Genomic DNA, 12,784 nt, shown 5'->3' on the forward strand with positions numbered 1-12,784 from the left:
AACGAACACTTATTAAAAACACGGTATATAACTTTCATATAAATTGCTACTGACTATAAAGTATTTAGATATACTTCACTATTCTACAATTCCTTGCAGATCTTTTGCATGCGGTTTGGATGATTATTTGCTACATTCCTTCTGGATCTTCTTCTAAATAATCTTCTGGATAATACCAAATTTAAACCATGCTTTTAGCACTCGTCCAGGCAACATTTTGCATTCACCTCAAGGATTTGCCTTATATGAAAATTGATCCTAAGATTTGAGCATAATAATTGTCATCGAGTTGCAAACGACGATTTTTTTCCACTTCTTCAGCACTTCCATTTTTAAGCAATTTTCATAATAGAAAAGACAGTCATGGTAAAACTTTGTTGCCCTGAAACATCCGACAATTTGGGGTTTCCAAGTTCAACGTGTAGTCTCAAATGGAAAAAGTTTACAATCAATAAAACGAAAGGAATTATCTGAACGACCATCATTCTCTAGCTAATAAACTTATCAACAATATCACTGTTTATACGGTAGTGACTATTAAGTAGCAAATGGTAGCTAAAAACAAATTGCAGGCATTAAGCAAACAACGTGAGTGGGAAAAACAAGCAAACGGAAGCAGACAAAACCGGCGCTGGCTTGAAAAATTCGAAATCCATCAATTTCATGGCAACCCTTTTTGTTTTTCTCGTAATCGAATACGGACCTTCGGTTCTTTTAAATTTCGAAAGTTTGAAAAGGGCGTCTTTCGATAAAGTCGTTTTGTTCAGCCATCATTATTCGGAGTCGAGCGCTTTTAAATCTTATTGCAGGCAATAGAAATAAGCAGTTATCTGTTTGATGCTTAAGTTTAACGAGAAAATCGCGTATTTTCAATCTATATTTAAATCGGGCATATCCAAGAATGTCGACGTTGAACATGAACAGTAGAGAAATGTCGTGTTTGTTTGCTTTTCATCTGCATTATTGGCTACAATGTTTAGAACTCCTGGCGTTTACTCTCAGCGTAGTGATCATAACTTCTGATTTATAAGCGCAGTTGGAGTTGAAAGACTGAAAAATTTGCCTTTTATAGCAATCAAAAAGCGCTGTCCAATCTACGCGTGAAAACTATCCGGTGAAGTTAACTTTAATGGTAAAAGCTTTGATTCAGCCAAAAACGTTAACTTAAATATTCATGGATTCGCCACTATCGGGCTCAGATAAGCCTGGAAATGAAAAAACCTCGAGTCATATAATAGTCTAATTGGCCTCAGCGCTATATCTAGCCCCGGTCGGCAATATAGATAGCGATAAAGTAGAGTTTGAGCATATCTATGTCCAATTACTGCGAAACTCGCATTCTAGGACCAGAGAGACGCATTAATCTCCATTTATGTCTTTATGGGTTGCTGCATGGCGATTCTCTACCTTCCAAAATGTCCTATAGTACACCCATTATAACTGAATATTTATCAAAGGCTTTAATTTTTTTCAATTTCGTTTTTCTGCTTTTTTTTATTAGCTGAATTACACCGTGGCGGAAAATCTATTCCGCAGTTATGAAGAACCCCTTGCGGTAAAATTACGCAGTTTTAAATAATAAATCGAATACCTCGCACAGAATAAATTATTTAAATATGAGAAGCAAGAAATTCGCATTAAAGCAAAGGCAATTTAATCCTTTATTATACTCAGTTAAAATTTCGAATTCATACGTTTTGGCTGTTCTCAGCTTCTAAATGGTGCAACGCCCCAACACTTAACAAATACTAAAGTATAATTGACAGTAAAAATTCGTGTTTTAATAAACCTGAAGACTGTTTGCAGGAGCATAAAACGCAAAAAAACCCTTTGCATATGTTTGACTAATTAAAAAAAGCACCTAAAATGTTATTGTTACTAGTAAATGAAACTTGGATATAATTTTGAAGCCGAAAAATATCGTCAGCAGAAAAGACATAGAAGGTAAATTCGTGTTATTCACCTCAATATTTGAAAAGTTCTTGTTCGATAATATTCAATTTACGGCGCTGCATAAAAGTTAGGGGCATGTGCTGAAATATTGCATGCGATTTCCTCAAGGTAAATAAAATTGGATCACGTTTGAAACTGTCGTAAAATTTTATATCGGTAATCAGCGACCCATAGATGTCGCAAATAAAATAAAAATTGAGGTGAAACTGGTAGAGACTACGGAATGGAGTTTTCTTCTCCCTATGAAGGTCACTTGTAACCGGCAAGATAATGATTCGGTAACTTTGCATAGAAACAAGCCATACAAAGTAACTTTCTAAATTTTCCTGAATTGCCAACATGTTAATTCACTTTCTATTTCATTTGATCAAGAAACATTCCCGTGTACTGAACATCTTAGTTTGGGCAACATCAACAGAATAAAGCCTAATTATAATAATTATTTTAAGCTTAAATTGAACCTTCAAATTGTTCCTGAAGCTAAGGTCTGTTCAGATTCGCTAATTACAAAAGACTCAAACTATGGCTTTGTTACGCGGTCTGAATTAATTAGTGATATTCCTGGAATATTGGGATTTATCTGCGAATCCGATATAAACAATGCTGAATAATGTAAGAGGCATTTCCAACATCTTATCAGATTGATGTAAATAACGATGTAATTATAGCTGAGTTATTGTTCAGAGATGTGGAGTGTTTTTAAACATGGATTTTCATTATGCAAATTGCTAACCGCAAAGGGTGTGGAGTGTTGAAGATCCACTACGGAACAACAATTTTTTTGAGGCAATATTTAAATACAAGTTTACAGCAGGCAAAAATGCAAAAACATTATTATTTCTGGAAACTGGCAAATTTATAAAAAATAAACCAGAGTGGAAATAATCGCACCTGCAAATGAATTTTACGCATTAATATTACCCAGAAACCTGCCGATTTATTTCTATACCCGGTTCAACCGGGTTCCTAAACCAGTTTCAATCAAGTGAAATTGGAAAATAGTAAAGAAAAAAGACTCATTTGGTAATTGGAATTTTGATGTCAAAAGAACATTTTCTGGTGAAGATTTTATTTCTTTGAAATATTGGTTGAAACACAGTTTCTTTCTGCGTGAAACTTTTGAATGGTTTTCTCTGCCTGGTTCTGGTGGTTGTTTCTTTCAAATTAACTGCGTTCAAATGAGTCCTACCTTCGTCATCAAAAGCCGTTTAGTTCCAGAACTCTTTAACTTTAACTCAATTAATCATATTTTAAGTCTCTACAAGCAAGTAAGTTTTGAAGACCATAATGGAAAATCTAACCGCAAACCCACTTGAACAGTGTCATGTTTGCCAACAAATGTCTGCTTGGACGGAAAGTTGGCGTAAACGAACGGCAGTTTTTCCACATTGCCAAATGCTCATTGAACTACTTTAAATTGTTGCTGAAGCACAATGGAAAATGCATCTTTAAAAGTTAGCACCGTCTAGATACAAATGAAGAAGGTTTTTTTTTAAATTGTAGACGTTAAATTCAGTATAGTTTCTGTTGAGAACAGGAGGTTAGCAAATTTGATCTTAACATTAAATTACGTTCGTTGTTTGCACGTTGTATAATAAATTTCGCAGAATATAAACCCTCTGCCTCGTTCAGACCCTAGCCATAATACTTTCTGGCAAGTAACACAGAGAGAGTAATTTAATACTATTATAAAACACAATCTTAACAAACTCTTTTGTATTACGCTCCAGATATGCGAAGTCGAGTGGAATACACTTTTTGCGTCCCCCTAAAAGCTAAAAGCACTCCATCCAAACTGTAGGGGATTATTTCACTCCAAATCGTACATTGGGGTAAAGGTGACAGAATTTTAACTGTAACCAGATTTCTTTCAGTCGCCCCTTATCAAGGGTAGTGCGGTGTTTTAATGCGAGCGGCTGCTAATGAAGTGTTCAGATAAATATTGTTAGCTAAATATTGCCACTGGGAGCTGCTACTTGAATTCAATAATTTATTTTATATGTACGTTTGAATTTTATCAATGTATGGAATAATCTAAAAGTGCTTACCAACATTTTTATAAATTCTCGATTTGCAATCTGACCAACTGTGCGATTATGTTTTACCAACTCAAAGAATTCGCAACTTCGGCCTTTTCATGATGTTCGTATTGACAAGTTTATGTTGGTGGCTTCTTGCAACGTCTGGATTTACCGGCCATAAACGGATATTTTCAGGCCTACGATGCTTTAAGCAACATCTTTGGCAAAAGTTAATTTATTTTCTTTTTGTCCTCAAAGCTATTGGGTTATGAAGTAATAATTTTTCTTGTGAAGGTACGTATTTTCTAAGCAGTACAATGTCTAAAAATTGCCAATAAACAAAATATATCTTAGAACTGACAATGTTTTTGCGTCTTGGAAAACGCATGGGCCAACATTTAACTTTACCATGCACTTCCATTTTACCTGCTTCCCATTGCCAACTACTAAGTACTAAAAAGGAATTGGCAATTTTCAAATAATATTACAAAAACACATTATGAAACATCCCAATAACATGAGACAATGAACTTTTCAAGCTCACAATTAGATATTATTAAAACAATAAAATAAAAACAACAATTGTTCCTGCCAAATATCACGCTATCATCATCTTTTCACTTTAAATAAACCTTTTTTACAGCAAAGACCAGCAAGTTTAGCAATTAATAACGGTATCAAATGGGTATCTTTTCAACTACCTGCCTTTTTGTAGAAGCAAATAGTGCTGAAAATATTTTTACCGTCATTAATTCATTTAATGTTTTCAATTTCTTTGCTTCTAATCAAATGGATGAATAGAAACACGACCTTCTGCCATCTCAGTTATTTCAGATTAGTTTAAAAAAATGAGGCATAAAATTTCATTTTGCAAAGCAACTTTCTTTGGAAAGCATACAAAATATCTTCTTTGTCCAATTATAAAAACATTTTAACCAACTTTAATCTATGAACGGAAACGAGGTGGACATATGATAATTTGTTGAAAATAATATCTAGTAGAAATCGCTAAAAATTAAAAGAAAAACTGTAAGTGAAGCCACTGCAAAGAAAATGCTTAAATTATTTATTCAAGAACTTATCCCGAAGTGCGTGTGATAATTGTCAATAACTGATTTAACAACACAACAACTTAACACAAGTTATGTGCGGTGACTTATCTCAAAGAAAAAATATATGCAAAATGTGAACTTTAGTCAGTTTAATTTAAACGCGACATTAAATAGTAAAGTTAAAAGAAAAAACTCGAGTTTATGGGTTTTTATACTTGTTCTTAAGTTGACTTGCTTTAAGGGAGAAAAACATGTTCAATATCCGGGAATTTTTTCAATTTTTTTTTAAATCAATTTTTAATGCTGTACAAAAAGCTCACAGCGAATCAGCCAGGGCTTTCTCAGAAGAACCGCCCTTGACAAAATTACCATTTTCTCATAGGTTTAGAGTTAACGAGCATTGAATATTGGGAAATTCGAAGCAAAGGAAATCATTTTGTGTGGTTCCAATCTTTTCCTCGTAACTCCGTTAATTATCTGCATATTTGTTAAATTAAGGCTCGGTTTCGTGGAGAAATATGTATGCTAAAATATGGTTCCCGAATTTTGCAAATCCCACGGAAAACAAGGGAATTTAACGTGTTTGATTGTACAAATTTTGAAAATTTGTTTAATTTCTGACGATAACTGTTTCCGCTGTTTATGCTTCGAGTAAATGCTTTGAAATTTTAATCGTCGTTCAAAAGTTCTAAGGCGACTAGCTGAAAAGAAGAGAAACACTATTTTGAAAAAATTGTCTTTAAATCATCTTTTTCTAATGTTGCTGGAAAGCCTTACAAATTGTTAAACAGAGTTTTCTCACAAGAAACTGCCGTTCATAAAATTTCCAATTTCTCATAGTTTTATAGTAAACGAGCTTTGAATGTTGAAAGTTCAAAGGCAATGGTGATCACTGCGGGTTTCCAATCTTTTGATCGCAACTCCGTTACTTATCCCAGCTTGTGTTAAATTAAGCTTTGGGTGAGTAGAAAAATCAGTACGCTAAAAGATGGCTTTTGAAATTGATAAATCTACCGGTAAACAATTTACTATGATACATCAACTATGCGCTTTTTATTGTTAAAATTTTCCAAATTTCCTTCATTTGCTTGCGTTAAATGTTCCTGCTGGTAAAGGCTTCTAAATCCTAATCTCGTGGTTTTAAAGGTTACTTGCTTTAAAGGAGAAAACGCGATTTTGGGAATTCTGATCATTTTTTGAAATTTTTCTTTAAACGTTTTTTTCGATGTTGCTCTAAAGACTCACAAACTCTCATCCAAGATTTTCAGACGAAAAACCGCTCTTGCTAAAATAATTAATTTCTCATAGTTTTCAAGTAAACAAGTAAAAAAAAAATCTTTCGATGTTTGAATGTGAAGTGGGAGCTTGAATTTTTTTGTGCTTTTAACTTTTGCTGCTTTCAACTTTTCCTTGTTGCTCTATTATTCATCTGAATTTCTATGTCAGTTAAAGCTGAAAAAGATATAAATATTGGCATCTTAATATATGGCTAGCGAAATTTGTAAAACAGCAGGAAAACAAGGGAATTTATGCGCTTTTGATTGTTGAAACTTTCAACATTCGATTGGTTTTTGACGCTAAGTGTTTATGCTTCCAAATCCTAAATTCATTGTTCGAAAGTCGACTTGGTCTAAAGAGAAAAAACCCAATTTAGCAACTCTGAGGAATTATGGAACTTTCTGCTTCAAAGTTCTTTTTTAAACGAATCACCACTTCGACCGTTACTTCATCGCTCTGGATAATATTCACATCAGATGTGTTCAAAATGTCAAGAAACAATGCCCAATGGTCCACTTCTTCTCAGGCCGGAAAACTTTTCAACCGATATTGACTACTTCTTCATCTCAATCAACTGAACTCACTAGAAAAAATGGTGGCAGCAGATCCCTTGATTTCTCTATTGCATTGAATTGACACAGATGATTGATTGGGGATGCAGACTGATTGTGATTTCGACGCAAATTTGAGTTGTTGCTGGAACTCAAGAGCATTTTGTTTGAAAAATCGTTCAGGAATCGTCCAAAATGATCTAGATAATCTGGTCGCACCTAAACTCATAAACAAATCGGACACATCGTTTAGTTTATTGTCAATGTGGGACTATTCGAGTTTCCTGATAGCCCTACCAACCGGAAATCATGGAGGGCCATTACCATCCCTTTAATATGCAATAAACTCATTAGCAACGACTCGTGACGCTCGTCAAACATGCAACTTGTACACGCGACGTCGCCGTCTCAAATTCGACGGCCACTTGTTGGCTGAGGAAATCGGTCAATATTTTCAGGCTAATCTATTTCAGAAGCACTTGATCTTTAAAAGCAAGTGCCTCCTTCATTTACAATCGACTTTGGCACGAGATGAATAACGTTCGAGCTCAGCCAGCTCGTTTAATTGGAGACGTGGATTATCAATTTACAAGGCACCGGATCGGGGTTCGAAAGGTGTTCAGATAATCAATAGGTAATTTTTGGTAAATTAATTTTCCCTTTAGTTGGGCGGCTTTTTATCACCAGGGTGGACCCTTTGAATCTCAATGTTATTAAGCGTGAGGCGGACATTCGACGTTTCGATTTCCCCACACATACACAATAATAAGTGATCACATCCAACAAATAATATATAAACTCAGACTATTTTAAAATGTTTTACATGGTTTCTTCAAAACTGACGCAAAAATCTTCAAATAATTTATCGAAGCAATTCGCTTGAGTAGTAGTAGGATGCTTCATTGTAGCGCGCAATTGTATTTGATAGATATGTTTAGTACGCATGTAATTATTGCCCTTCTAAGCCCCCAACTATCCTGAAATTAATTGTTGATTTTCTCCCACAAACAACGTAATTTATGCTCAAGGCTCAGATGCGGCACATTCTGAGTACTGTCGGATTCAAATGCCGCTTTTGAGAGCATATCCAGCTTTCCAATTTAAGCCGCAACACTGCTCAATTAAAATTAACGCTTCGTTCGCTGTTCAATTAGAAGTTGTGATAACAGGGTTGGGCGAATGTCCTTAATAGTTTTAATCAACGAACTTACGTGATTACTTAAACTGTCCGAGGGATACGTGACCGGTATTGAAAGACTTAACTAAAATTGAAAATGATACAAGTTATTAAGTAACGTGGATTAAAGGGCCGAGAATGAACAAGTTGGTTTTACATGTGCTAACAGTTCCTGCTGGAAATGGCTGAAGTTTTCCTCAACGAAAATCTTTAATTAATATTTTTCCAAAGTGTATTTTTGGTTTGCTCCAGGATGTACGAATTAGAATGCCGAAAAGCAAAAATAGAGAATTTTGGCAAATAATCTTAATCAATTCCGCCAATTAAAAGTCAGATTACTATTTTGCATTATTATTTGTAAATAATCTCCAATGTTAAGGCAACTATTTGGGAACATTGGGAACATAAGTTTGTCTCCATTTTTAAAGCAAGTAGATTTAGATACGTTTCTGTGTGTTGCAAAAAGCATTATATTCTAGACGCAAAGTATATGAGTAGAAATATCCATTTTAACTAATCGGGGAACGTTCTCAACATGAAACTATAACAGCACTTGCTGGTTTGTAGAAATAATCGCTAGGAAAACTTCTCGAACCATGAAGAATTCGAGAGGACGATATCGTCTTAATAAGAAACGACATACAGGAACTGGGTTGATAAATTAAAACATCGTAATGATGCCTTGAAGAATGTCAGGTTGAAAGGAAACAGGTTAAAAACACAAATAATTGGCAACACCAATACCTAGATGATACAAAAAGACAAGAAAAATCTAAAGGTAGAAATAACTCAAAGAATAAAAGACGAGTTTAACCGGGCTTCGGGAAGATGAAATACACATTGAAAAACCACCATATCCTTGTAAATTGTTAGAAAAAGGCTTGTGGCACTTGCCCCTTGCCAGTAGCGGCAATGGGTTTGGAAACAATTAAGCTAAGAAAAATTACCGCCAAAAACATATAGATGATGCACACAGCGATGGAACGGACAGAGACGACAAAAAAATCACTGATGAAGAAACTCCAGAAGAAACCAAAGTTATGGATACAATAAAAAGACAAACTCAATCCAGATGGACGTCTAAGTAAGAAGATGCCTGGATGTTAAACAAAAGGCATAAAAAAGGAATATGAAAAAGGCCCTAAACCAGGAGTGGATAACAGATAATGGCTGAGGAAAACCAAGAATACAAAAACTTACTATTATTTGACAAAAGTTTGAAACTATTTTGCTAATCCAACAAAACACATTTTGCTAAATCCCATCTCATTTTGAATGTCACCATTCCACAATGCCACCATTTCTATACAGGGTGTCCCGAAATGAATGTAATGAAAATATAATTTGATTTCTATATTCACACGGATTGTTAAAGTATACAATTCCTTCATCTTCTATATCTTATCAATATTGCATGCAATGCAAATTTAGGTATCAGCTTTGTACAGTAATTAACCAGCATTTAAAATCAGTCTAGTCCTGTCCAAAGCTTTTATCGCTTTCAAATAATATTAAATATTATAAATCAACTGAAATAACTTAAATTCTAACAACTGTTTTTTCACTTCAAGAATGACTACAAAAATGAAAAACTCTTGTTGTGTTACACAACTCCTGTTCCAACCCAAATCCGTGTGCCCTAAATCTCCTAACAAAATCAATGTTATTGACACCGGCCGGAACATTATGGTAAATCTTGGCGTGCTGAGATACCGCAAGAAGTAGCATAAAACAATTAGCTTTCTGTGTTAAGTGTCAACGCTTCTTTAATAGGACCTACAAAGGCAGGCAAACTTGTTGAGTATAATTTATTCACTTCTGGGTTGACGCCATTGCTGAAGACTTTTTTTAGTTAAGGGGTAAATGGCATACCTACTTAACAATTTTTGCAAATGTCTACCTACCTCGTATTTCGATGCCATTTCTTGATAACTTTATGTAGAATTTCGTTGCAAAATGGTTTCAACCAAAAACACATTTCGCAATTCCTTCTAATGTTTACTGACCAAATTCGAGATGTTTTGTTAAAAGCAAATGAGAGCAAAATGAGCTGCCTTCCCTGCTGTTTGAAGATACACAGTCTCCCAGCTAATATCAATGGAAATAATTTAGCTACATGATTTTAAGTTTGGGACAAGATTTCTACCTAAACTCTCACACTACAGCATGAAACAAGTTGTCCGTTCTATGGGCATTATTTTCCACGCCAAATCGCCGATACGTATGTTTGTTTCATGTTGGCAAAAGACTCTTCATGAAGTGTGCAATTGAGCCGAAAGCATCAACAGCACAATATCTAACTCTCAATTTAGATCTAACATTCAAGTGCTGATTTTCATGCATAAATCCGCTCAAAGTGCTTGTGGGGTTTCAGAAATGTGAGTTTTAAACTTAATTTCGGGCAGCTTAATTAAAGCAATTAATTATAGCAGGAAGGAGCGTTATGGCACTATTCAATGTTGCCTTTTCACTTTTAGGATTTTGTTGGCGATTTGTTTTATGAGCTCGCTGTGGACTTTTGCTTATTCAGCAAGGGTGATACCGACCTCTTCCTGCAAATGTTGGCAGGATTATCAAGCGGAAATTGGAGAGTCAGGACTTCAGTGTGTGGCTTTAGGTAAATTTACTTTATTATTATAATTAGTCAGCCTGGGTGGTTTTAGACAGATCTTGCGACCGTTTGTCGTTGGGTGAAAATGTTATTTAATGATGCAGGTTGGACTTTCAATGTTGCTTAAAAAAATCGTATCGTTTTCTGAACATTTAGCCGCTTTATCAAAGTTTTGGGTTCGCTTTTTGCTTGTATTATGCACGTTTTTTCGGAATTCGTGTGGACGCATTGATTGGAAGCTTTGACCAGAATTTGTGTAAATGATCCCAATATTTAAAGTTTTAGTTTGAACATTTTTTTAAATTAATTATTATTCTCTCAAATATGGACAAAATGTGCAACAAATGACGAGTTTAGGCAATTTATAAAGCGAAATATCGCAAAATGCTTTTTTACGAAAATTGAGTTTAAATGTTGTTCAACAATCTGAAAATTTAGCTCAAAAACCTCAAATAATTAGTATTTGGAAGTTGAAACTTTGCGATTACAATTTGTTTATAAAGATCTGCAGATCAAATACATGTAAAATGCAGACTCAGTCGTCCAATTAAATTCATACTTTTGATTTTTCGGTTTTACAAACATTTATCTGTTATCTGTTAGCTGTAAGTGAGCGAAGAAAAGTAGCACAAGTCAGAGATAATCATCTTAAGAGCACTTTACGATAGAGTTAAGAAGCTTCTGGAAACTTGCCAAACTTCATCGTTTGCTTAAACAGGCTTTATTTAAAAGCCAGCATATTTCTGCATATTCTAATGCAGCTGATTGTACTATATTCTTTATATGGGTAATTTTTTGGAATTGCTAACTAAGTTGGAACTTTAAGTGGACTTTTGTCTTTCTCAGATCAATTTCATGTGATGCCCTGTAATATGCCGAAACTACCAAAATGTGAATGTTCCGGCGGGATCAGCAATATTCTAAAGGATGAGAGTGGCACTTGGTGCACCAAGTACACGAAAGGGGAGGAACAAATGCGATGGCCATGCGAAAACGCCCAAGAATGGGACGATTTTTTCCAGAAAAATCCCAATTTGCTTTAAATGCATGACTGGAAGGGTTTTACTATTTCTTTACTGTATGGAAGCCTTGAGGTGACATGTTTTGAACCGTTTGGTTCAAAATTAACAAAGTAATTTGACTGTATGTTTGTGTTGATTGAGTAGAACAGAGGACATCATTATTTGAAAAAAAAAGGATTTAGTTGTCTAATCAAAGGCTTGTTAAATACATGTTTGTGTTCGAATTGTCGCTTTAAAAGTTTCGAAAAACCCTGTGAGTTTAGTAAATTGCATTATTTAAATCAAACATCCAACTATAATTATACACATTGATCTAATACTAATGGAGGAACATTATAATTATTTGACCAATGATAATAATAATTAAACCAGATCAGTGTTCCGTGTTTCGAATAAATACAATTCAGTAATGTAAATATTAATTATATTCAATGTAATAACAAACGGAATTAATTGGCCCGTTATTTATTCAATTTATGCTGATGGGCCCATTGTCTTTATTTTCAATGTTATTGTGTCAAATTTGATATTTTTACCGATTTCGTATCGAACATAATGGCGCAATAAATAAAATTGCTGCATTTTGCTTTTCTCCGTAAAAAAATATATTTTAGTTATTTGTTATATTGATTAAAGTAATGAAAAAATCCAAACTTAAAACGCTTTAATATTTACCACATCTTTTGTCTTAGTGTTAATGTCTCATCTTAGTCAAGTTATATCATTATTAGTTTCGAATGATGTTTGAAACTAATAAAATAAAGTAATAATCTAAAATGACTTATACATTGCCAGAAGCACGCTTTTTCCAGCTTGTTAGCAGTTCTAATTCCTTTTCCCTTTACAATTCCTAACATTACTGTGCAAACTTTAGTTGAGTGTAGTAGCAACCTAAATGTGTGGACTTCGATGGCACTCACTAAGACTGTTTTGTTTGTTTAGTAACTTTATGGACGGAAACTAAAGGCTACATTCAATATAGATTTGCTGAGCTCCCATGTTTGGGAACATAATTTATTATTTACAACATTATTTGAAGTTTAAAAGCCCACAGGTGGAATCAACTGGAAAATTTATTTTTGCATCAGCAAAGGATCATTTACTGACTTTCCTGAACAG

The 12,784-nt window shown here is 34.3% G+C and overlaps 1 protein-coding gene across 1 annotated transcript; it reads left to right on the top strand.

Moving 5' to 3' along the window:
- Window positions 1-10,203: 10,203 nt before the first annotated feature.
- Window positions 10,204-12,442, top strand: LOC109545028. The gene is made up of 3 exons (XM_019915508.2): window positions 10,204-10,410; window positions 10,510-10,649; window positions 11,490-12,442. The coding sequence occupies exons 1-3, from the start codon at window positions 10,370-10,372 to the stop codon at window positions 11,684-11,686; spliced, it is 378 nt and encodes a 125-aa protein (XP_019771067.1). The 5' UTR covers window positions 10,204-10,369; the 3' UTR covers window positions 11,687-12,442.
- The last annotated feature ends 342 nt before the right edge of the window (window positions 12,443-12,784 follow it).

The sequence above is a fragment of the Dendroctonus ponderosae genome, unplaced genomic scaffold, assembly GCF_020466585.1.
Source record: "Dendroctonus ponderosae isolate FM_Combo_2020 unplaced genomic scaffold, Dpon_F_20191213v2 Dpon_F_20191213_104, whole genome shotgun sequence".
In the NCBI taxonomy this organism is placed as follows: Eukaryota; Metazoa; Arthropoda; class Insecta; order Coleoptera; family Curculionidae; genus Dendroctonus; species Dendroctonus ponderosae.